At 42.4% G+C, this 22,795-nt stretch overlaps 1 protein-coding gene across 1 annotated transcript in view; it reads left to right on the top strand.

The window, feature by feature from the left end:
- The window catches only part of LOC115131349 (CUB and sushi domain-containing protein 3), a 317,735-nt gene that overhangs the window by 128,833 nt on the left and 166,107 nt on the right, over positions 1 to 22,795 (top strand). Inside the window, 3 exon segments of the mRNA XM_065021039.1 lie at positions 94 to 288; positions 685 to 801; positions 22,322 to 22,435. Coding sequence (XP_064877111.1) covers positions 94 to 288; positions 685 to 801; positions 22,322 to 22,435 — 426 coding nt within the window.

The following is a 22,795-nucleotide window of genomic DNA, read 5'->3' as shown; positions in this document are numbered from 1 at the left end:
CTGTTTGCATCTCCTGTTCACACTACTGTTAAAGCTTATTTGTTATATACAGCATATACTGTATGTGTATATATATATCTTTCCCCTCTTCAGCCAAGCTGCGTGAGTCGTGCTTTGATCCAGGCAGTGTGATGAACGGGACCAGGCTGGGCAGCGACTACAAGCTGGGTTCCACCGTGACCTTCTACTGCGAGTCGGGCTACGTTCTCCAGGGCTACTCCACGCTCACCTGCATCATGGGGGACGACGGCAGGCCCGGCTGGAACAGGGTGCTGCCCAGCTGTCAAGGTACAAAACATGCATACTGACATAGGCCTACCTGTTGAAGCTAGAGAAAGGCCGTTAGATATGGTCATAGCAGTGTACTAACGGAAATAAATCTGTTAGGATGTTTACTGAGCTGGGAGAAAAATCCAATAAAACAATTTGTGGGGATTGCCCAAAAGTTGTAGTAGCCACTGTAAAACAATCAATGTGACTTACAGCACACATGTAAGCACACGGAAGATAATCACAAGACTAGACTGCTAAACTGTCTGTGTAATCCTTGTGTGTGTTCCATGCTGCTCGCTTCTGGAAGACTTCGCATTGGCCAATGTATTGAATAAATGTGAGCTAGATGCTCCTTCAGAGAGATACATTAGAAGTTGAGCGGTGCTTTGTGTGTCTGTTTGTGTTCCCCAGCACCGTGTGGGAGTCGTTCCACAGGGTCAGAGGGCACGGTGCTGTCTCCTAACTTCCCCCGCAACTACACCTCAGGACACAGCTGTATGTACTCCATCTCCGTGCCACGAGAGTTCGGTAAGTACACAAGGTCATACAATTCATTCAAATGTGAGTGAAATGACCATGATAAGCTCGGGACTTTGGTAAGGACACACGTCCTGACACTTGTGCTTGGGATATGTTTGGTGTGACATATGCTGGAGGTGGCATGAACTCATAACAGTGTTTCGTAAAAGACAGATTTTGCTGCCAACTCCGTGCCACCTAAGTTTGGTAAGGACACATACAGCATAAACTTAAACGTTGAGACCCTTGGTGTGAAATAAGATCAATGTGGTGGGAATTCATGACAGTCTGTGAACTTGTTTTTTAACAAAAGATGGACTTCACTGAAAATACTGTAGCAGTCTTCTTTGCTTCATAGCAGATTTCAATTTCATGCATTTTTAAAGCAAAACATCGATGTTGAAAAAGTTCAACACATCCATCAGCATTGTTCAACACATCCATCATCGCTTTGGGAAAATGTTGCCATTTCATCTTGACATTAGTCCACAATTTGATGACATTGGCTTCTGCTGTATAAATATTGTTGTGTTCTTCATCCCATTTCCTTCTTTCATCAGCATAGTCCCTCGGAGGTGGCTGTAAGAAAACCTTCAGTGGATGAATTAGATGTGTCCTACTTTATTAGGGTTCGCTGTAAAATGTGAAGGGTCAGAAACAGCAAAGTGGTGCGCACTTGTAACTAAGCAACAAGCCGTCAATTTGCTGTGACGTGCAGTTTTAAAAAGCTTTTTATTGGCATTAGGACTTGTCTCACCAGAGGGTGAGGCATAATAGTGATTTTACATCAGGGGGATGTGATTTGTCTGTCTTCAACTGATTCTCACACTGTATTTGATAATTATATCGACTCCAAAACTTTATTCTAATGCTCATATTTCCTTTCATGTGGTTAGGATGACTGTTTTTCACTGATTGGTCTCTCTTCCAATAGTCTTCAATGCATCATGTTATGTGAGTTAACCCTGTAAATTTAATGAAAAGATTGACATGTTTCAGCATGCTAGCTTGTTATATTGCAGTGTTTACAATACCATTGCACTTGATTTACACTGCCTATCTTAATCAATCAGCGAAAACAATGTAGTAGAAAAGTCAATTGTGTTACATTTGGACAGCAACCATGGCCTGTCTCTGTTGTCGTGGCTGCAACTCAATCCTCTCTTTGTGCCTATTCCATAACATGGGGCTTGTGAAAGTGGCCTTTTTCTACATAATAGGATCCGTACAATTGTCTCAATCGTCTGTAAAACCCGATCCGTGTGAGCTACAAACTAATAAGTCAACACCAATGAAAGATTAGACTCTCACAAACACGACAGTTTTGACTCTACGACATCCACAAGCTTTACGACAGTCGACTGAACTCTGTCATGGACGTCCTCATTTTGAAGAGGTCTTCTCACAAAACCGACAGTCTAGATAGACCAAACCATTGGAGCTACAAACTAATGTGTCACCAATATCGAAAAAGGCGTCTCTCACAAACACGAAAGTCTGAAGGTGACCCAGTATCAGGCTGTAAAAATAGCAGAAATGTGCCACGAATAACGTGACAAAACATGGGTCAAATTTTTGTTGTTGTTTTTCTTATATCTCTCAGATATAGGACAGACACTTAAAAATCTTGATCCTTGTGATTTATTTTTGGACTGTCTGTTTAGCCATGGACGCACGCGTGTTATTTAATGTGTTTCTATGAGCTATGGCAGTAAAGGCCAAATTCAATCTTCCATCAAACAAAAACTTTTGATACCTACTGGGGTCCTAAAATCCTAAATCAGGTGGCTAAATGATGCATTGTATAATCATATTAAAACAATTCCATATGTTATATATATATATATATATATATATATATATATATATATATAACAACAAATGTTATTTAACAAATATTTATCTCATTGTTACACTTAATGTTTTAAGCTTCACCACCATTAGTTTATGAATGTGCTTTAAAGCTGATTATTTGAAAGAAAAGAGTTGATTATGTGTGCCATACACAATACAGATATAACTCAGGTTACTCAGTAGAGTTTTGCTCAGACATTGGGGGGCAATGGGAAGGATTGTTGTGAGGATTATTTCTCATTTCTATCCCTCTGTGACCCAGTCCTGTCAGTCCTCTAACTCGTAGTTCACAATACTGCTCTCTCAAACCCAGAGATATCCATTTAAAAGGAGTGCATTTGTTCTCTAAAGCCGGATACAAAAAGCCTGGCTGTTTTGTGGTGTGGATTTGCTCAAAGGGGATTGACTCTTCAAAAGCCCTTCTCAACACTCACTCGGTACTGTTAGCTGTTGTCTCTGGCTGTAACTATTATAAATGTCTATATCCATGTCCATAGAACGCATTGCGTTTATTTATAGACTTTGTGTGTGTGTGTGTGTGTGTGTGTGTGTGTGTCCTATTACCCCGATACCTCCACAGTATAGTTATAATGTAATGAATATCAGTCATTTAATATGATATGAGTATTACATTGGATTTGAAACTATCAGGCTTAGTAAACAATTTGGAGGATAATTGATTGCTGGCTACAATTGGCAGAATGTGCTCTAATCACTATATTAAAATATGCAAGCATTGTTCTGTCACAAGCTACATAGCATATCTCTGTCACATGGACTTTTGGGGTAGACACATCTGAAGACAAGGTTATCTGAAATGTGCCAGGATTCAGGAGAGCGTTAGTAAGCCTGTTCTAGCTCCTGTGTTTGGTCCAATTGAAGACTGTAAAGCTTCAGGTTCTTTTCTCCCATGTAAAAACACAAATACAATTCACCTGAACAAGATCAATAAAGACATAAATATATTGGAGATGGGGAAGTTTGTTCCCAAGATGTAGGTTTGTAATGCATGACCAACTGGGAGCCAACGGGGAGCCAACGGGGAGCAAAGGGGGAGCAAAGGGGAGCAGCAAAGGGGGAGCAAAGGGGGAGCAAACTGGGAGCAAAGGGGGAGCAAAGGGGGAGCAAAGGGGGAGCAAACAGGGAGCCAAGGTTCAGTGATTTCATTGGATTTTCATCTGAAGGTAATAGGTATCATGGATATCAACATAGACAATAGTCTTAGACAGCGTCTTTTGTACACCTCTGCTTTATCTGCCATTGGTTTTGATTGACCTGATCTTTGATCACTGTGAGCAGCACATTCTGGACATAAATCACTGGTAACATCAGTAGCAAGGGACCACAACACACACACACATAGAAAGACATACACACTTCCATGGACACATGCACAAACACACACACACATACATACGCATACACAGATGCATATAAATGCACTCACCCACACACACAGACGGACACATACACAGATGCATACACACACATACACACACACAAACATATTGTTACAAGATGCAGGCATCGCAGTTTGTTGTTCCCTCTGACAAACAATGCTAACGGTGGGAAGGCTGAATTCTCATTTCACTAGCCCAGTGGGATAACTGCTTGCAATAATGAAGTCATTGCAACCAGCTTAGTCGTCTGGGACAATAGCTGAAGTTTTTGCTGGAATCGGTACATTTTTGAGCAACAACGGCACAGTACATTTGTGACATCTCTTAATAATACGAAATCCTAGATCAGCACTCCTACTCTGAAGGTGGCTCAGACTCAGAGCTAGCCTTTCTGAGGTCATGTGTTAATCCTATGGGTTCACTGCTCTACATTTTTTTGCCTCTATGGCCTATTTATCGCCTTACCTCCCTAATCTTCTACATTTGCACACACTCTACATAGATTTGTCTATCGTGTTATTGACTGTACGTTTGTTTATGTATAACTCTGTGTTGTTTTTGTCGCACTGCTTTGCTTTATCTTGGCCAGGTCACAGTTGTAAATGAGAACTTGTTCTCAACTGGCCATTTTAAGATGTCAGGCTTAAATCCGTTCAACCATTAAGGCATAGTGACTCACTCACTACCCAAACCAGATACAACTGGTTTCAAGTGGCAAAGATACGTCATGTGATCTCCCTCTGCAATCTAGTGGACGAACTGGAAATCAGACATAGCATACAGTATATATATATATATATATATACATAAAATGGATAGGTAGAGACTTCAGCTTTAAGACACAACATGAAGGTATGGCACGTTGCGCACGCCCTGCACCTTTAAAATGGCTGTGTGCCAATGGGAATTTGTGCATGTTTAGAGCACAACAATTAGGTAAAGATCTGAGAATTCATTTTGGAACAGTAGCTGGTGACATATTTTATCTCAAACCTAGACTTTCAAATGTCTTATTCCACAACATGGGGATTTTTATATATATATATATATATATATATATATTTTTTATTTTTATTTTTATTAAATTGGCTCTGTGGTAGTCACAAACACCTTTATCTGAATCCCATACTTCTTACCTTACTAACAGTACTAAACTGTGTTTGTAGGACTTGAAACCAACATTTAATGAGGGTAGTATACAATATTATGCGTAGTTTAGAAAATGTCACCAGAGGGCGTCAGAGTTCAACAGACCCACTCAAACAGATGTCGTGGCCATAATGCATCCCCATGCAGTATCCAATATGGTTATGTTAATCTATTTTGGAAATTCCAAAGGACAGAATAAACTCAAACGTCTGTATATCAAAAGGAAGACCTGTTTTGGTTTGTAAGTCCGAAAAATGTGTCTTGCAACTATATAGTATTGTTACGTACTCCTCTTGGGAACGCAACACCCCGCTACATCTCAACTCCCCGTGGAGTGAAAACAGTATATGATCGTAGGTGCGGGGAAGTACGACAGAAGCAGAGAAAAATACCATTTACAGGGAATTTATTATTCCTTAACACGGTAATGTGGGGAAAAGGGGCTGGATGGAACCAAAGCAAAGAAAGTAAAAGTTAGAGTCCCCTCTCCTACCTTACCTGCCTTCCCACTTCTTACCTAACCTTAAGCACCACCTGGCACGCCTTCCCCCCCTGGGAACAAATGAAACAGAATAATTTAAGGGAACAATTTCAGTTAACTAAAAACACTAATTGGCATACACATACCTCTGAAGGAGCAGCTACAAAATAATATCAACAAAACTTTCACTGACCAACACAGGACACAAAAAAGAAGCTCTCCTTCCTGAGGGAGGAACACTGGCTTTTATCTAGCTGGAGAAGGAGTTGGTAATTGAAGAGACAGCTGTTTCCCCTGACAAGAGGGAGGGGTCAGAGCTCCAATCAGTGATGGAGCTGACCAGTCAGCTGCTTTAGGATTCCAGGAAGCCATTTCCTGAAATACACACACATACAAACCCACAACAACACAGAAACTGGGGAACGTAACAATACAAAAAGTTGATATTACAGTTTCAATGCATGAAAATGGCACTTGTTTTTTATTGACTGAATATATATGAGGCAATGTAGCAATTAGGATTTGTTATCTGTAATGGTTATGATAAATTAGGCATAGTTGCGCACTGTTGGCATGTAGATAAATCCACTTTTTTTTGTGCTAGTCTTCTGTTCTAAAAATTGCTTCTTCTTTTTGGCGGGGGTACTCAAAAAGAAATCATGCAAGTACTCAAACAGTCCAAAAAGGTCAAATGCCCATCCCTACCACTCACCCATTCATTCGTTTCCCCCGAACTCAGAGCCACCAATGTTAAAGAATGCACTGTTCTGCAGCAATTTTTTTATGTTTCATTATTCTGTCACAAAGAATGACAGCAGCAATATTTCAGACAATGACAAGTTTGGTCTAGTAGATGATTAATGTAGAAGGAGAGAGAGCAGAGAGTGAAAGTGTTTCTCTCCCCTCTCTCTCTCTCTCTCTCTCTCTCTCTCTCTCTCTCTCTCTCTCTCTCTCTCTCCCATCACTCTCTTTCTCTCTCACCCCTTTCTGACCCCCCCTATCTCTTTCTCTCACTCTCTCTCTGGCCTCAGGCACACCATGTAAAATCAATGGAGAGATCTTCCACTTCTCCTACCACGCCATTCCACTCACATTTGGGTGAACTATCCCTTTAATTGGAGATTACGTTTGTATAGTCGTATAAATCTTGTCCTTTTTCACCTTTTTCTCTCACTCTTTCGGGTTATTCTGGTGTTAAAAGGTAATTGATTTGGATTAAACCTGTTACTAAACAACCTGGGGGATGCATTATTCGCAATTAGCATCAAATAAAATCATATATAATATACTACTTTGGCATTTACAGTCCCAACAACAGTAGATGACTGCAATTCCAGGCAGCAGAACACACACACAAAACATAGACGTACGAAAGCACACACTTCCACCACATGATTACTACTGCTGTTACCAAGGGAATAATTTCATCATTATGTTTATTTTTTACTGATGGGCTGTCTGCCATCATCTCCAGCCCATTTAAGGCTAATAAGGGAAATGGAAAACCTAGTCAGTAGCACAACTGAGGGCATTCAACCAAAATGTGTTTCCCTCTTTTAACCCAAACCCTCTGAATCAGAGAGGTGATGTGGGCTGCCTCAATCGACATCCACATTATCGGAACCCGTGGAGCAGTTATTGTTGGCGATTCACTTGCCAGCTCGGAGAGTAGAAATAGTGACCTTTCGTTTACTGGCCCAATGCTCTTAACTGCTATGCTACCTGTCGCCCCTTAATACCAACCCAAAGTGGCAAACGGACATATTTGCACATTTCAATACTTTCAAACATCCGCTGTCAGAGCACCTGAGTTTGGAGAAGAAAAAAGTCTGAAATAATACAGAAATTGCATTATATTGAATGAGCTGTCTAGTTGTTGCATAATTGAGCTGATGTGCATGTTAGTTAAAAGAGAGAAACATTAACCCATGCCATTAAACTATTGAACATTTACCACTATAGTGGTATGCCATTGTTGACACTTTGTGCAACACAGGCTTGAGAGAGAGAGAGAGAGAGAGAGAGAGAGAGAGAGAGAGAGAGGGAGAATCCCTCATCACTTCTAAAACCGTATATCTAACCCATCTTCTCCAGCTATACAGACGGCCTCCCCGACACATCATATCTCCTGAAACATGTCCGCACTTTTTATCATTTTATAGAATTCAAATTCCACCCTAAGGCGCACAGAGACCATCCCATTAAATAATAGTAAAGGTTCCCACCTTTGACTCTGTTTCTCCTTGTTAGCCAAATAGCCAACTTTGTCTGAGCAAACAGAACATTTAACAACACACATTTGGCTCAAACAGACATTCCAACAAAGACATTAATGGCATTAACCTGGCGCACACAGAAAACACATGATGCACAGTTTCACTCATGACAAAGAAAGGACACCCCTGTCCGACTCCCGTGTCGCCCCTTGCCAACAAGCTATTAATGGCCAGGGCTCCATGTAGAACCCTCCACTGGAGGTCCCCTGACCTCTTTGGTACTGGGGGTTTGTAGAGCCCCCTCTATCTAAAAACCCACCATACTCTCCACCCCACATACCCCCTGCCACTGATGTGCCTTCACTCCTGTTAGGTTCCTAATGTTCCTCACCTTAATGCAGAGCTTGAAAAGGATTTTACTTCCCACCCAGTGGTGGAAAACGTTCCCAATTCTCATACTTGAGTAAAAGTGAAGATACCTTAATAGAAAATGACTCAAGTAAAAGTGAAAGTCAAGTCACCCAGTAAAATACTACTTGATTAAAAAAAATATTTGGTTTGAAATATACTTAAGCATCAAAAGTAAAAGTGTGAATCATTTCAAATTCCTTATATTAAGCAAAACAGAGAGCATCATTTTCTTGTTTACTTTAATTTGCTGATAGCCAGGGGCACGCTCCAACACTCAGACATCATTTACAAATGAAGCATGTGTTTAGTGAGTCCGTCAGATCAGAGGCAGTAGGGATGACCAGGGAAGTTCTCTTGATAAGTGTGTGAATTTGATAATTGTCCTGTCCTGCTAAGCATTCAAAATGTAATGAGTACTTTTGGGTGCAGGGAACATGTAGAGTAAAAAGTATATAATTTTCTTTAGGATTGTAGTGAAGTAAAAGTTTTTAAAAAAGTTAAAGTAGTCAAAAATATAAATAGTTAAGTAAAGTACAGATAACCCAAAAAAGTACTTTCAAGTATTTTTACTTAAGTACTTTACACCACTGCTCCCACACACTCAAACTACTTATTTTGGTCTAAAGAGACCAGTCACATTAGAAACTCTCGACAAGTCCAACATGTCCCTGATTCAGAACAAGTTGTCTGTGATTGAGCGTCCCGGTACACAATATGCCTGGTCCCTGTGTACTATAGAGTCCAGATGGGACTTCAGTCTGTTATCGAGGACATTGGCAAATATATTTTAGCCCGCACAGAGCAATGCCACAGGTCTCCAGTTTTTAAGTTCACAAAAGTCCTCTTTTTTGGGCAGGAGAGTCAGAGGCAGCTCATAGGCAACTCTCCTACCCCGTCACACTCACGCAACACGCAAAAGAAGTCCAGTCCAATTATTTCCCAGAATTTTTTATAAAACTCCACTGGGAGTCCATCGACCCCCAGTTCACGGTCGGGGGACATCTGGGTTATGGCCTCTGCCAGTTCATGGGACAATAGGGGAATGTACATTTCATCCTTCTGTGCCAGAGAGAGCTTAGGGAGTTCTGCAAACAAAACCTGAGCACACATAGGATCACACAGTCCTCCCCTATTATACAACTCAGTATAAAACTCCACAGTCGCTCCTGCATCTCCCTCACCACAGAGGTCACCCGCTCATCCCACAGCGCAGACAATACATACCCTTGGCTTCACTGGTCTGTCTTTCCAAACCAAAGAAGGAGCTTGGAGTGTCCATCTCCTTAAGCATGAAGAACCTAGCTCTTACAAGTGTTGGATCGAAACCATGAGCTGACAAGGTAAAAATATGTTGTTTTGCCCCTGAACAAGGCAGTTAACCCACTGTTCCCCGGTAGGCCGTAATTGTAAGTAGGAATTTACCTCCATTTCACTGATACTATGCTCGAGTTCCCCCAATACTTTCCTAGCCTCTAAGGATGAGTGAGCTGTTTATTGTTGACTGAAATTGCTGAATTTGGACTTTTCCCACATCCCACCATTGACTCAGAGACTCATACTCCTCTATTCGCAGCTCTCACCTTTCCCAAAAAGTCTGGAAACCTGAGCAAAAAGTGATATCTTGTAAGAGCTTTACATTAAACCATGGTTATGTGGTGATCTGGAAAATCCCACCTGGAAAATGGTAGTGCCCAACAGCCTATTGCTCTGATTCCTGGACATGTAAAACAGATCTAGTTGGGCTGCACTCACCCTAACCCCAAAGACGCATGTATACTCTCTTGTGTTGGGATGTCTTGCACCTTTACACCAGAGGCCCCAATCAACTTCTTTCTTCTCCCCCTTTTTCCTCTTCTGCTTGACACTCTCTTCCACCGGCCCCTAGTCGCTTGCCCTTCCAGATGAACCTGACTAGGCCCATCCATGACATGACTAGACCCAGTCTCAGGTACACCACCATCCATAACATGACTAGACCCAGCCTCATTTACACCAGCATCTCTCTCCTGATTAGACCCAGCCTCAGCTACACCACCATGTATAGCATGACTAGACCCAGCTTCATCTACACAGTGGTTGCTCCACTAAAAGTTTTGACATTTTGCTGCGAGACTTAGAGGTAATTTATGGTTTAGTACAGTACCCTGCATCACTATGATGTGAGATGGCGAGGAGGCTGAGAGCTTTTTTTTCCCGCTTTCAATCCTCTCTCATATGTTCAGAAACCAATTCTGATATTCATCAGGTTTTCCACCCATAACAGAGCAGTGCTTTATTGTGCAGTGATAAACAATATCTCTCCGTCTCTCTCTCCCATCTCTCTGCGGGGTTCTCGCTTAGTTTATTGCTTAGTGTTAGGCCAGACATCTGTGTGGTACAGGGTAAAAGGCTGCTTCCTCCCTCCCTTCCTCCATCCATCCATCTCTACTGGGTTATTTCTAGATGTAACTCCCCCGTGAGGCGAGCTGTTCGCTCACCAGAAGAGTTCTCCACTTGAAACTGAAAGGGGGAACTTAATCTTGTTGACCCACTCTCTCTCTTTCCACTTTGAACCAGGTTTATTAATTGGCCTTTCCAATACGACATCTCCTCCTCACCGCACAACTAAGAACAGGAGTTTGTAGTGCAATGGTGTGTGGGTTGTTTTTATATTATTAACTACATTAAGTAAGGAAAGATGTAATATATAATGTGAGTAAACTATCTGTCTTTTGGACCTCTCATGGCCCACTCATGAATTCCTGTAAATAATGTGAAAACTGGTTATATAAAGACTCATTATAATGTAATAATAACAATGTATTCATAAAGTTAAGAGAACCTTCAAACCTTACCAACACAGTGCTATTACTGTATTAGCTCGAGCTCAAGAGTGGTGGAGAGGACCAATTGCAGTCACTAAACCAGGCTGTAATATACCAGCAAAACTGGAGACTGATGGCAAACCAACTAATCTGATTGCCATCTGACTGTCAGTCCATTCAAAGAGGCATGAGTGATGAACGCTCTTGCAGCTCCAAGCTGGTTTATGGAGCATTCACATTTTTGTTATAATACCTTGTTTGGCTTGGGCTTGGATGATTCTGCGCAGAGCAGAATTTGGGATTTAAATTCTGATTCAGCAGATTTTGAGTGAATTCTTTCCATTGCTCGGTTTTCTTTTCCCAGCAGCTCCTGAAGGCATTCAGTGAGCTGACCTAAGCTCTCAGTGGACAAACACCATATCTCTTTATTTTCTTACATCAGATCTCTCTCTCTGTCTCTCTGTCTCTCTGTCTCTCTCCCCCTCCCTCTCTCCCTAACTGTGAGTCCCTCCAGACTGGATAAAGCTGTGAAAGCCTAGAGTGAAAACATCAAACCCAGTGTAACATAACTCAAGGCACACGAGAAACAGACAGGAGAGAAGGGAAGGCACTAAGAGCATGTTAAAGTGTTTGGCTTGAAAGCCAGTCACACCATGGATATCTCAGTGCTTCTCACTGTTGACTGTAATCAAAGAATATGTCACTTATTTTCTTTGTCATGGGAAAGATATTTTAACTCTTGCCACTAGTGGTGGTTCCCAAGTGATGTCATTATAGAGAGAGACTGAAAGTGGGCAGATGAAATACGTATTGGTCTTATTCATGGATCATAAATCATCTGTTTCTCTACATTATTAAAAGGATTAATAATTGATATCAGATGATCAGTATTTCAACGGCATCGGTGGATTTTACGTACTGGACATCTCAATCCAAGGACACATCAGTTCACCCAAATGCAAATCACCATGAAGCACGACCTGTTGTGTATGATATACTGTGTGTCATCTGTTTCTCTACATGTCCATGTACTTCATTTAACTAAAGCAGCCATTCAAACAGGCTAAGATGAGTTGTTTGTCCTTGTCTGATTAGTAAGCCATCTCTACAGCTTCATTCCAAATGGCCCCCTATGTCCTTAACGGAGTGGCTGCGGTTCCGGATTTTCTGGAACACTTGACTTGCTTTTGCAAAAAAAAGAGATTTCTGCGCATGCAGGATCCACTAGCCTACCACTTTTCAGCTGCTGCTCAGTCACTCCTCCATTGTTAGTGCTGTCACTCCTCTGTTGTAACATTAGGCTAAAGCAAACATAAGCAGGACACAAACGGGTTGTCTAGCAATTTCATGTTCTTTTTTCAGGAGGGAGTTAGCTATTTGTGGCCTACACAGCATATCAAACAAGCAAGCCACAGACAGGCAGTCAATAGCGATTTATTGTACCTTTTTTCATCATTGTTACAAACATTGGGAAACAGGTCAGATCTGGGTCTGATTCTGTGGCTCAGAGGCCTGTCCTGGACCCCTGTGGAGGGGCTGTGGAGGGCTGTTGACATTGTGTGGCCCCTGGGGTCCAGGGCTCTTCTCCGGTGGAGAGGATGGTGGGTAGAACACACAGAGAGACTGATGACTGCTTTCTACAGAGAGAGAGAGCGAGAGAGAGAGAACAGACAGGCTCCAAATCCTGCAGATGGATGGAATGTTAATGTGAGGATAAGACGAGGCACAGCCTGGAGGCTCTTATATGCTACCACTCAAGCCCAGCCCCTACAAAACACACCCAACACTCAGAGAGAGAGAGAGAGAGAGAGAGAGAGAGTAAAAGGAAGAAAGAGGAAACAGTATGCTCTTATAGTCTATCCAGGCCCCTCCACAACACAACACACCCAGCACTCAGAGAGAGAGTGAGAGAGAGAGAGCAGGAGAGGAAGAAAGAGATAAGAAGCTCTTATCCTGAGAGGGAGAGGGACAGATAGAGGGTGAGGGAGAGAGAGAGAGCATGACTGAGTGTTATTATAGTGTGCTTTTAGAAAGGATAGACTGTCTATCTAGAACGACACTGAGTTAGACCAATGTGTTCTTCTGCAACTTGGACATTATCTGTTTGCTTCTATCATTCTTTCTACCACTGTTCTTATCACGCTCTCTCTCTTTCTGCCTTTGTTGTGTTACATGGCTATACTGATTTCTCTGTCACCACCAGAAACAGTACATGATATTCTCCTCCCTCCCTCCCTCCCTCCCTCCCTCCCTCCCTCCCTCCCTTTGGGTCACAGAGGTCAGGTATTCTGCCACTGTGTAATCTCTGTTTAGGGCCAAATAGCATTCTAGTTTGCTCTGTTTTTTTGTTAATTCTTTCCAATGTGTCAAGTAATTATCTTTTTGTTTTCTCATGATTTGGTTTGGTCTAATTGTGTTGCTGTCCTGGGGCTCTGTGAGGTCTGTTTGTGTTTGTGAACAGAGCCCCAGGACCAGCTTGCTTATGGGACTCTTCTCCAGGTTCATCTCTCTGTAGGTGATGGCTTTGTTATGGAAGGTTTGGGAATTGCTTCATTTTAGGTGGCTGCAGAATTTAACGGCTATTTTCTGGATTTTGATCATTAGCGGGTGTTGTCCTAATTCTGCTCTGCATGTATTATTTGTTGTTTTATATTGTGGAGGATATTTTTGCAGGATTCTGCATGCAGAGTCTCAATTTGGTGTTTCTCCCATTTGATTAAGTCTGATAGATCTGATCTGATAGAGGTGTCAGTCGGCTGACAGTGAACACTCTGAGAGACTCTGGGTTGAGGTCAGTGATAAAGTAATCTACAGTACTAATGCCAAGATATGAGCTGTAGGTGTACCTACTGTAAGAGTCCCCTCGAAGCCTACCATTGACTATGTACAGACTCCATGTGTGACAGAGCTGCAGGAGTTATGACCCGTTTTTGGGGATGTTTTGTCATAGTTGTGTCTAGGAGGGCATATTTGGGAGGAATGCTATCACCTCCAGGTAAGTGTTTGTCTACTAAGAGTGTCAGGTTCTTGTCCAGTTCTGGCATTTAGGGCGCCACAGCCTATTACATGTCACTGGGCCTGGAAATGGTTGAGCTCCCCCTTTAGGATGGGGATTCTATTGAGGGATCTCTCTCTCTCTCTCCCTCTCTCTCTCTCCTTTTCTTTTCTCTCTCTCTCTCTCTCTCTCTCTCTCTCTCTCTCTCTCTCTCTCTCTCTCTCAGGCAAACACACAAACTCACTCACCACCACTTACAGTACATGTCTGATGGTACAGCATGATGGAACAATGGGAATAGTGTCTCTCACATAAGGACACAATGTTATTTTGTGAAGAATGATTGAGGATGGAACACATAGCATGCCTGGGCATGGTCTATTGATGATGTCTGGATCACTGAATCAGATCACACTGCACAAACACAATGCATCTCAATATATTGCTGTGTCAATGGTGAGGTGGGCGTGTTACACGGAACCCAAACCGGCTGCGTGCGTGCGCTATCGTGCATACCTTTATTTTGACCCCCTACACCAAACGCGATCACGACACGCAGGTTAAAATATAAAAAAAACTCTGAAACAATGACATTATTTTGGGGACAGGTCGAAAAGCATTAAACATGTATGGCAATTTAGCTAGTTAGCTTGCACTTGCTAGCTAATTTGTCCTATTTAGCTAGCTTGCTGTTGCTAGCTAATTTGTCCTGGGATATAAACATTGAGTTGTTATTTTACCTGAAATGCACAAGGTCTTCTACTCCGACAATTATTCCACACATAAAACGGCCAACCGAATCGTTTCTAGTCTTCTCTCGTCCTTCTGGGCTTTTTCATCTTTGAACTTATATGGTGATTGGCATCTACACTTTTACTACGACTACTGGCAAAACAGTCTTTCAATCACCCACGTGGGTATAACTAATGAGGAGATGGCACGGGGGTACCTGCTTCTATAAACCAATGAGGAGATGGGAGAGCCAGGACTTTCAGCGCGATCTGCGTCAGAAATAGAAAGGACTTCTATTTTAGCCCTTGGCAACGCAGACGCTCGTTGGCGCGCGGGAGCAGTCTGGGTGCAATAACATGGATTTCTACATTTATTTTGTGACGCTCGCGCACGCGACGTGTCCGGTCTGGTCAGCATGTTACATACATCTACAAACTGTTAGTGGTGGCACTTTGTCTCAGCCTGGACTCAGTGGCTCTGGATCTACAGTAGGATCCCCATTGAGTGGTGTAAACACCCTGTGTTACCATTATCAAATAGTCTCCAGATAACACTGATTTTAGTCATCACAGATAAAATACTTTAAATCCTCTGAGTGGCAAGGAAGAGTCTTCAGAGGTGTAAGAATAATTCGGAGTACACAATTATTTGGTGCAGTGTCTGTAAACTCACAGAGCACTTCAAGTCCAATGTTTCATGTTGTGAATTATTCCCTTTGGAGGGATAGTGACGAACAGAACAGAAAGAGACAAGGGTGTCTGAGAAAAAGTCAAGTTCACCAGTTAAAAACAACAGAAGATGAATCAAGGTGACACTGGGAGTGGTGAGAGATGACAGAACCCAATGTGTGTGTGCATGTGCGTGTGTCACAGACAGAAAGTTTCTCGCCCTGTGAATTCATCGAGCCCTGAGCTGTCCTGAGAGCCGGATTTATCTGTGAGGCATGGAGGGCACCAAGGGGAATGAGGATTAATGGGCTGTGTAGGCCGAGGCCTGGGCCTTGTCTGACACTGGCTCCAGGATAGGGCTGCTCCAGCCCAGGGAGGTCCTGTGGCAGCCTGCCCCAGGTAGAGGGGCAGCCAGGGCTCATATGGGACTCTGTGTTTGATATCTATGTCGAAGTGGGAGAACAAAGAGTTCAGATGGGGATTGTTCGGGCAGCAGCCACTCACATTACACACACACACTGCACTCAAAACAGAGCAGGCCGGCCAGAGAAAGCGAGAGATGATTATGAAATGGAAAGATCATGTACTGTGTGTGTGTGTGCGTGTGTGCGTGCGTGCGTGTGTGTGTGTGTGTGTGTGTGTGTGTGTGTGTGTGTGTGTGTGTGTGTGTGTGTGTGTGTGTGTGTGTGTGTGTGTGTGTGTGTGTGTGTGTGTGTGTGTGAATGGGTTGGTTCTTCTATTCTAAAATAGTCCCCACAAGGATAGTAAAACAAGGACAATTCTTCCTTGTGGGGACATTTTCCACGTCCCTATGAGGAAAAAGGCTATTTTAAGTTCAGGGGTTAGGTTTAGGGTTAGGGTTACAATTAGGATTAGGGTTAGGGTAAAGGGTTAGACTGCAGTGGGCTAAGTCAGGGTCACACAGAGTGTTTTTTGGTAGTCTTAAACACATCTACTTTGAAACAAAAGTATACACCTCACACACATGGTTATGGGATCAAGAAAAAGAAGACACATGTCAGATATAAATTTGAAATGTATTACTAATGTATTGAGTTTGCATTCCAATATTACACTTTATGTACACTACAGAAGACAGAAATATAACACAACTGTTTGACATAGAATCACTGGATTTTTGTCGTTTTTAATTATGAAATTATGAAACATATTAATAACGTTCAATGAGGCTAAACAAAACCCTTTGAGGCAAATAGCTAGGTTGCATCCCAAATGGGTGCTATTTGTCTTACCATCCTTTTATCCCTGTGGCTTGACTGAGGTGTTATCTCCATAGACATCTAGTAAGAGGACTGAGTCCTGACCAACTGAGTCCTGACCGACTGAGTCCTGACTGACTGAGGAGTCCTGACCGACTGAGGAGTCCTGACCGACTGAGGAGTCCTGACTGACTGAGGAGTCCTGACTGACTGAGTCCTGACTGGGAAAACATGCTGCTAGATGGGGGGGTATAGCTCAGCCTGATCACTAGATCACTAGACTTAGATTTCAGATGTTTGAAAAGGTCCCCAGAATATTGATACATGCCTTCCGCGGCACTAACAAATGTGTCGTTTTTGCGATTATACACCACTGGCCGTAAACTCGTGATAACTGGAGCCAGAGCACCCTGCTTAGACCACTGTACCACTGCAGTTCACAGTGCTCTAGCAAGCCGTGAAAGTACGTGATGATACGTTTTGAATTATTTTGTACTAAACTGTTAACCTTTGAGTTGTTTCTGTTTTAACCCAGTAACCATGCAGAATGAATGCATCAAAGATATCCATAATACGTGGAATTTCAAAGGGAAACTATGAGATCTTAGTTGGTAATGTATATCTACCACGTTGGGGCGCCGGTAGTTTGAGTGCGTGTTTGTGTGTCTGTGCGTTTGTGTGTGTGTGAGCGTGTGTCTGTACATGTACGCGTGTGCATGGGTTGGCGAGGGGGGTAGATGTACCACGGCCCTGTGTGTGTGTACAGAAGCTCTATCTAGCTGTACAGTCAGAACACCAGCAGGCCACCCAACGGCAGCACGGACCAACGCTGGGGTGATTACCCTTTTGTCCTCTAGCTCCTTATCCCACGGACGCAGGTCCCAGATAATGAATTCCTTTAAATATTAGACATTTTCAAGATCCCAGCCCCTCGCCTGATTATTATTGGCCCTATTCCACTGATTTCATGAATACTGCAGACTGAGATTCTAGTCCAGTGTGACATTCAGAGAGCTTCCCTTCTGCTGCAAGGTTATTGAAGAGTGAATCGCATTAAGCCAAGGCGTTTATATTGCAGTAATACTGTATGTATTCCCTGTTTTATGCTTGGATTGGGAGCTTTTGGCACAGAGGAGATTTTCTCATGTCTCCCATCATTAATTGTGTTTATTTTGCACTTTAGAGGTTGAAAGGGTTTTAAATGAAAGCCAATATGGCTATTGCACACATTATTTCAGTGTCAACATTTGATATTCAACATTGTACCTGGGAAAGTTGGGAAAGTTATAGCATTTCAATATAATTAATTCAGCCAAAGAAGTCGCGCTTCTGTTCGACCTTGAGTCATATGTTTACACTTTGCATCTTACAGATGGTAATTGTATGCTTTGTACAATGGGGTATTGTGCCTGCCCTTAACACTTCTGTTCGGTATTTCCACGACTGTACCTTGGCTGTGTGTGTGTGTGTGTGTGTGTGTGTGTGTGTGTGTGTGTGTGTGTGTGTGTGTGTGTGTGTGTGTGTGTGTGTGTGTGTGTGTGTGTGTGTGTGTGTGTGTGTGTGTGTGTGTGTGTGTGCGCACACGTTGGTGGTGGTAGACACTGCTGTTCATCTCAGAAAAGTTTCCATCTTTTTCTCTCTCTCCCTCTCTCCCTCTGTACCTTAAAGAGCGGATGAAATGGAAATCTGTTCCAACCAAGGCACCATCAGGGGAGACAACGAACCAGAAACAAAACGGCAACTGCAAGGTCTTTTATTTTAGAGAGGTATCTTAACGCCTAAGAAAAAGGACGGAAAAGGGAATCTGAATTAATCATCGGTTTCATTTCCATATAACCTCGGAAGCATCTGTCAGAACATGTTAAGTGAGCGAGACGCGTTTGGTAAAGGGCAATCTCGTGTGGCGGAGGTCTGTTTGTTGAAACTACTTCCTGAAATAGTGCTGAGCTAGGTGTTTAGAGCTAGGTGTTTAAGGCTATGTTCCAAATGACACCCTACTCCTACTACTAGCCCTATGGGTTCTTCAAAATGAGTGCAATACTTAGGGAATAGGGTGCCGGTTGGGACGCAGACTCTGCTTGTGGGCACTGCGCTGGAGCACTTAGCTCTGGAAGTGCTAACTGTGTGTGTGTGTGTGTGTGTGTGTGTGTGTGTGTGTGTGTGTGTGTGTGTGTGTGTGTGTGTGTGTGTGTGTGTGTGTGAGAGCATGGCTGGAAGACAGGGTTCAACCTAGCTGCTTGTGCAACGAGGAGCTTGTCTCTCTGCTTGTCAGGCAGTTGGCTTTGTAGCGAAATATCTGGGCTATGTATGAACATGACTTTGAGTGGTACAGCTCAGCGTGTGAGTGTTCTGTCTAAGATTTCTCAAGTGAACTCTTTTTTGAGGCAGTTGCTACATCCATTGTCGGACTTACACATTTATGATATGTACCCATTGATTCTTGAAGAATATAACTTATGAATGCCTCATGAGTTTAGTTCAGAACCCAATATATAAGCTTGTTTTACTCCAATGTTTGTAAACAAAGTAAATGTAAACAAGCACTGTGCAGCCTCAAAACATGGTTTTGATATCATGGACGGTCAGTCTTTTTATCCATAGCCCATGAAGGTGGTGAAGGTGGTTACATTTCTCAAGCCCCTCAGCTGTTTACCAATAAAAGTGGCAGGGAGTTTTCTTTGTTATTGTTTCAACTGATCAAATATATGCCTGAAAAAGTGCTGTCCTTACCTGGAGTGCAGACTGAAACCTATTCAAATGAGGAATGGGTCACAAAGGCTCTGACGAAGGCCAATATGCTGATACATAAGCTTGACTAAACTAAGTAATATTGGCAAGAGCTAACACAGATGTGAAAGTTGGCCTACTTTTCCTTTTAGGAGGTTTGGGTCTGAAATCTGAAGGATGGCACAAACCATAGGGTGAGCTGTTGTCAAACTGGTACTCAGGTCTTCTCCGGATTCCGTGGCCTACAGTTGTTTTAGTCTATTTGGTATTGGCAGCACATTTTCTTGTTACATTGCAAGACATTAGAGTGAGCTTTGATATCAAAGCCGTAAGACGAGAGGAATTTTCAATGAAATATTGGGTATTTATTGAATTCGCATCTGGGACAATACTGAAGAGAAAGTCAGTCTCCCGGCCTCCCTCCCAGACACAGTACTCTGTAAATGGACCATGGTCTCTCTGTTCTCTCTGTTCCGTTCAACAAAGCACATTCCCTGGGGAAGGTTTGAGCTTTTTCCCCTGACATGGGCCCTGACATGGGCCCAGTATTGGAGTGGGCAGGCTGAGGTTGCCAGTGGTATGGCGTTTGGGGAGGGAGGTCTATGTGTGTACAGTAGTTCAATACCATGACTGCTACAAATACTGACATTTTAACACAAAGCTCTTGGACTTCTCCCCACACTATAAACCCACACTCCCCAAATACAATGGAATTAAAACTGGATCGTAGGCTATTATGCCTACGTTAAAATTACATATGCTGTTCCCTAACCAAAACTATTGGCCTATGCTTCTTATTGTGCGTTCAGGCGATACAGACGTGTTGCAGTGATAGTTAGCATTTCTCTCATCTTGTGTTATTGAAGGTGCTATTTGGAACATAGCAGTTGGGCTCTTCAGCATATCATGAATAAAGGCCCATCAATAATGGCCTTTTGGTACATGCCCAATTGCGCGTGTTTGTGTTTTCCCTGTCCTGTACTAAATATATGCATGAGGAGTCGCGCACACACTCATCTTGTCTACTTACATACAACTCAAAGGCACTACTCTTAACTTGGGTAAAACATCCTGGCAAATCTCATCATTTCTTACGTTTCTGTTTAAATACAGATTCAAATCTGTAATACTTTTCTGGTAAAAAGTATGGATTGTTGCAATTCAAAAGCAACTGTATATAGTATTAGACAAGGGTTGTATGTATCCAGCATCTCAGAGTAGGAGTGCTGATCTAGGATCAGCCCTCCCTTCCATGCAATGTTATTCATTGCGATCTAAAAGGCAAAGCGGATCCTTAATCAGCCCTCCTACTTTCGGTCCTGGATCTGTTTCCCAGGGTGACCGTTATTGTAAAGATACCATTTCATCGAAGCAGGAAATCAAAGGGAATCAGGCAAGATGTATGATGTATAATACAGTATATTTGCTATTGGGATGGCCATGGGGTGTAATGACCCATCTCTTGTGCATCACTAACCAAAGAAGCTTTGGGCTTAATCACAACATAGCAGTCCTATAAGCATACTATTATGTAGATGCATAGATACTGTAGATTCATTATCATCCGTAGCCCTTTCCTGCAGTCAAAAGACCAAATCGGCCTCAAGGGGACGATAATTAATAATGAATTAATACCACTTTATTGATTCATTTTTTGCTTCAAATCCAGTGTTTCTATGTCAAACCATTTTGTTATATTTCAGTCTTCTTTGATGTATATAAAGTGTAATATTGGGATGCAAACTCAAAATGTAGTACATTTCAACTCTATATCTGACATGGTACATGTGTCTTCTTCTTTTTTTTAAGACCATAACCATCTGTGTGATGTGTATACTTTATTTAAGAATACCAAGAAACCCTCTGTGTGACCCTGATTTAGCCCCACGGCAGTAAAATGATTAACTGACTTCCTAATAGACAGTTAGTAGGGCAAGATGGTGCAAGTGAGTGTCATAAGTGCTCACCCTAATCTCATATATTAAGTGATTACACATGTGATTTGGATCTCCTAATTTCAAAATCAAAAGTCACTGGAAATGTCCAACTGGGCATCCATCATTGGGCTTACTTCTTGGAAACCAAAGAGAATTTGGGTCAGTGGGAACGTGAAGTTAGAGAAATCAGAAACTAAGTGACTTACACCATACTGTTTCTCCCGAGAAGAAGTAGTCTCAGCATCAAATCGCAAATTGTCATTTCGTAACAATTTAGGGCAAATACGGTAGAGTTTTGTTATGCTAATGACTTGGCTGGGTAAAGAGTTTTCTGCTTTCACAATGACGCCATCAAAGTGGTTAGGGAGGGTAAATAAGGATATTTCTGTGTTACTGTGTACAGTTGAGAGGAAGCCCACAGTGTGCACCAGTGTAATGCGGCTTTGCTCAGAACACTAAGAGACTCTCAGAGAGGTTTCCAATTAAAAGATTTAAATAAACATACAGTGCAGTTACCTTGGGGATTCCCTGCCACAGTTTTACGCCCACTGCTGTTGTAATGAAGAATAATGATGTACTTTTGTGATGTTATTAGCACAATGTAATTTTTTTTAAAGCAGCTCAATATGCTCATTGCCAAAGAGAGGAGGAGCAGTTGACAAAACAGTAATTGTATAATGACACATTGTGATCTATTTTGCCATGCTTTAGTACCTACCATCCACTGAGACTATGCTTAAAATAGATGTCACAATTTAGCTCTCATGCATTTTCTAAACAGCCAGTACACCTGTGACAACTAGTAACGGTCTCGTTTCTATTTTGATAGCTTGGTGTGAAATTATGAATTGTGTTAACACAATGGTGCTAGCTTTTTTGTTAGCATTTGAATTAGTTAAAGACTTCTTTCTCTTTTCTCTCTTTCTCTCTTTTAGTGCTGTTTGGGCAATTTGTCTTGTTCCAGACATCACTCAATGACGTTGTGGACATTTATGATGGGCCTACGCAGCAGTCTCCACTCCTGTCTTCTCTGTCTGGCTCCCACTCAGGTAATACAAAGAGCAACACAACACAACGACAGACACGTCAGTGAAAGCGCCACTTAACTTTGTTCTGGAGATTTTCCTTTTTGTCACTGTGCTTGCTGTTCGGGGTTCTGGGCTGGGTTATTGTAGAAGAATGCTTTATAGCCACATCCCAAGAGCCATACATTAGTCACATATTGGACCCATTTATTCAGTATCACTTTAGTCTCCATACAAAGTATTTATCAGCAAAGCATCTGTTCCCCTTGGGTCCATACCCTCAGTCACGCTGAGCTATTGAGCGGTGCGTGTGTGCGTTGGTGTGTGTGTGCATGTGTGTACGTTGCTTGCTTGCTTGTGTGTGTATATGACGGAGGGAAAATG

This window comes from Oncorhynchus nerka, linkage group LG7 (genome assembly GCF_034236695.1).
Source record: "Oncorhynchus nerka isolate Pitt River linkage group LG7, Oner_Uvic_2.0, whole genome shotgun sequence".
Lineage (NCBI taxonomy): Eukaryota > Metazoa > Chordata > Actinopteri > Salmoniformes > Salmonidae > Oncorhynchus > Oncorhynchus nerka.
The sequence above is the reverse complement of the archived record's forward strand: the minus strand, read 5'-3'. Positions and strand labels throughout refer to the sequence as shown.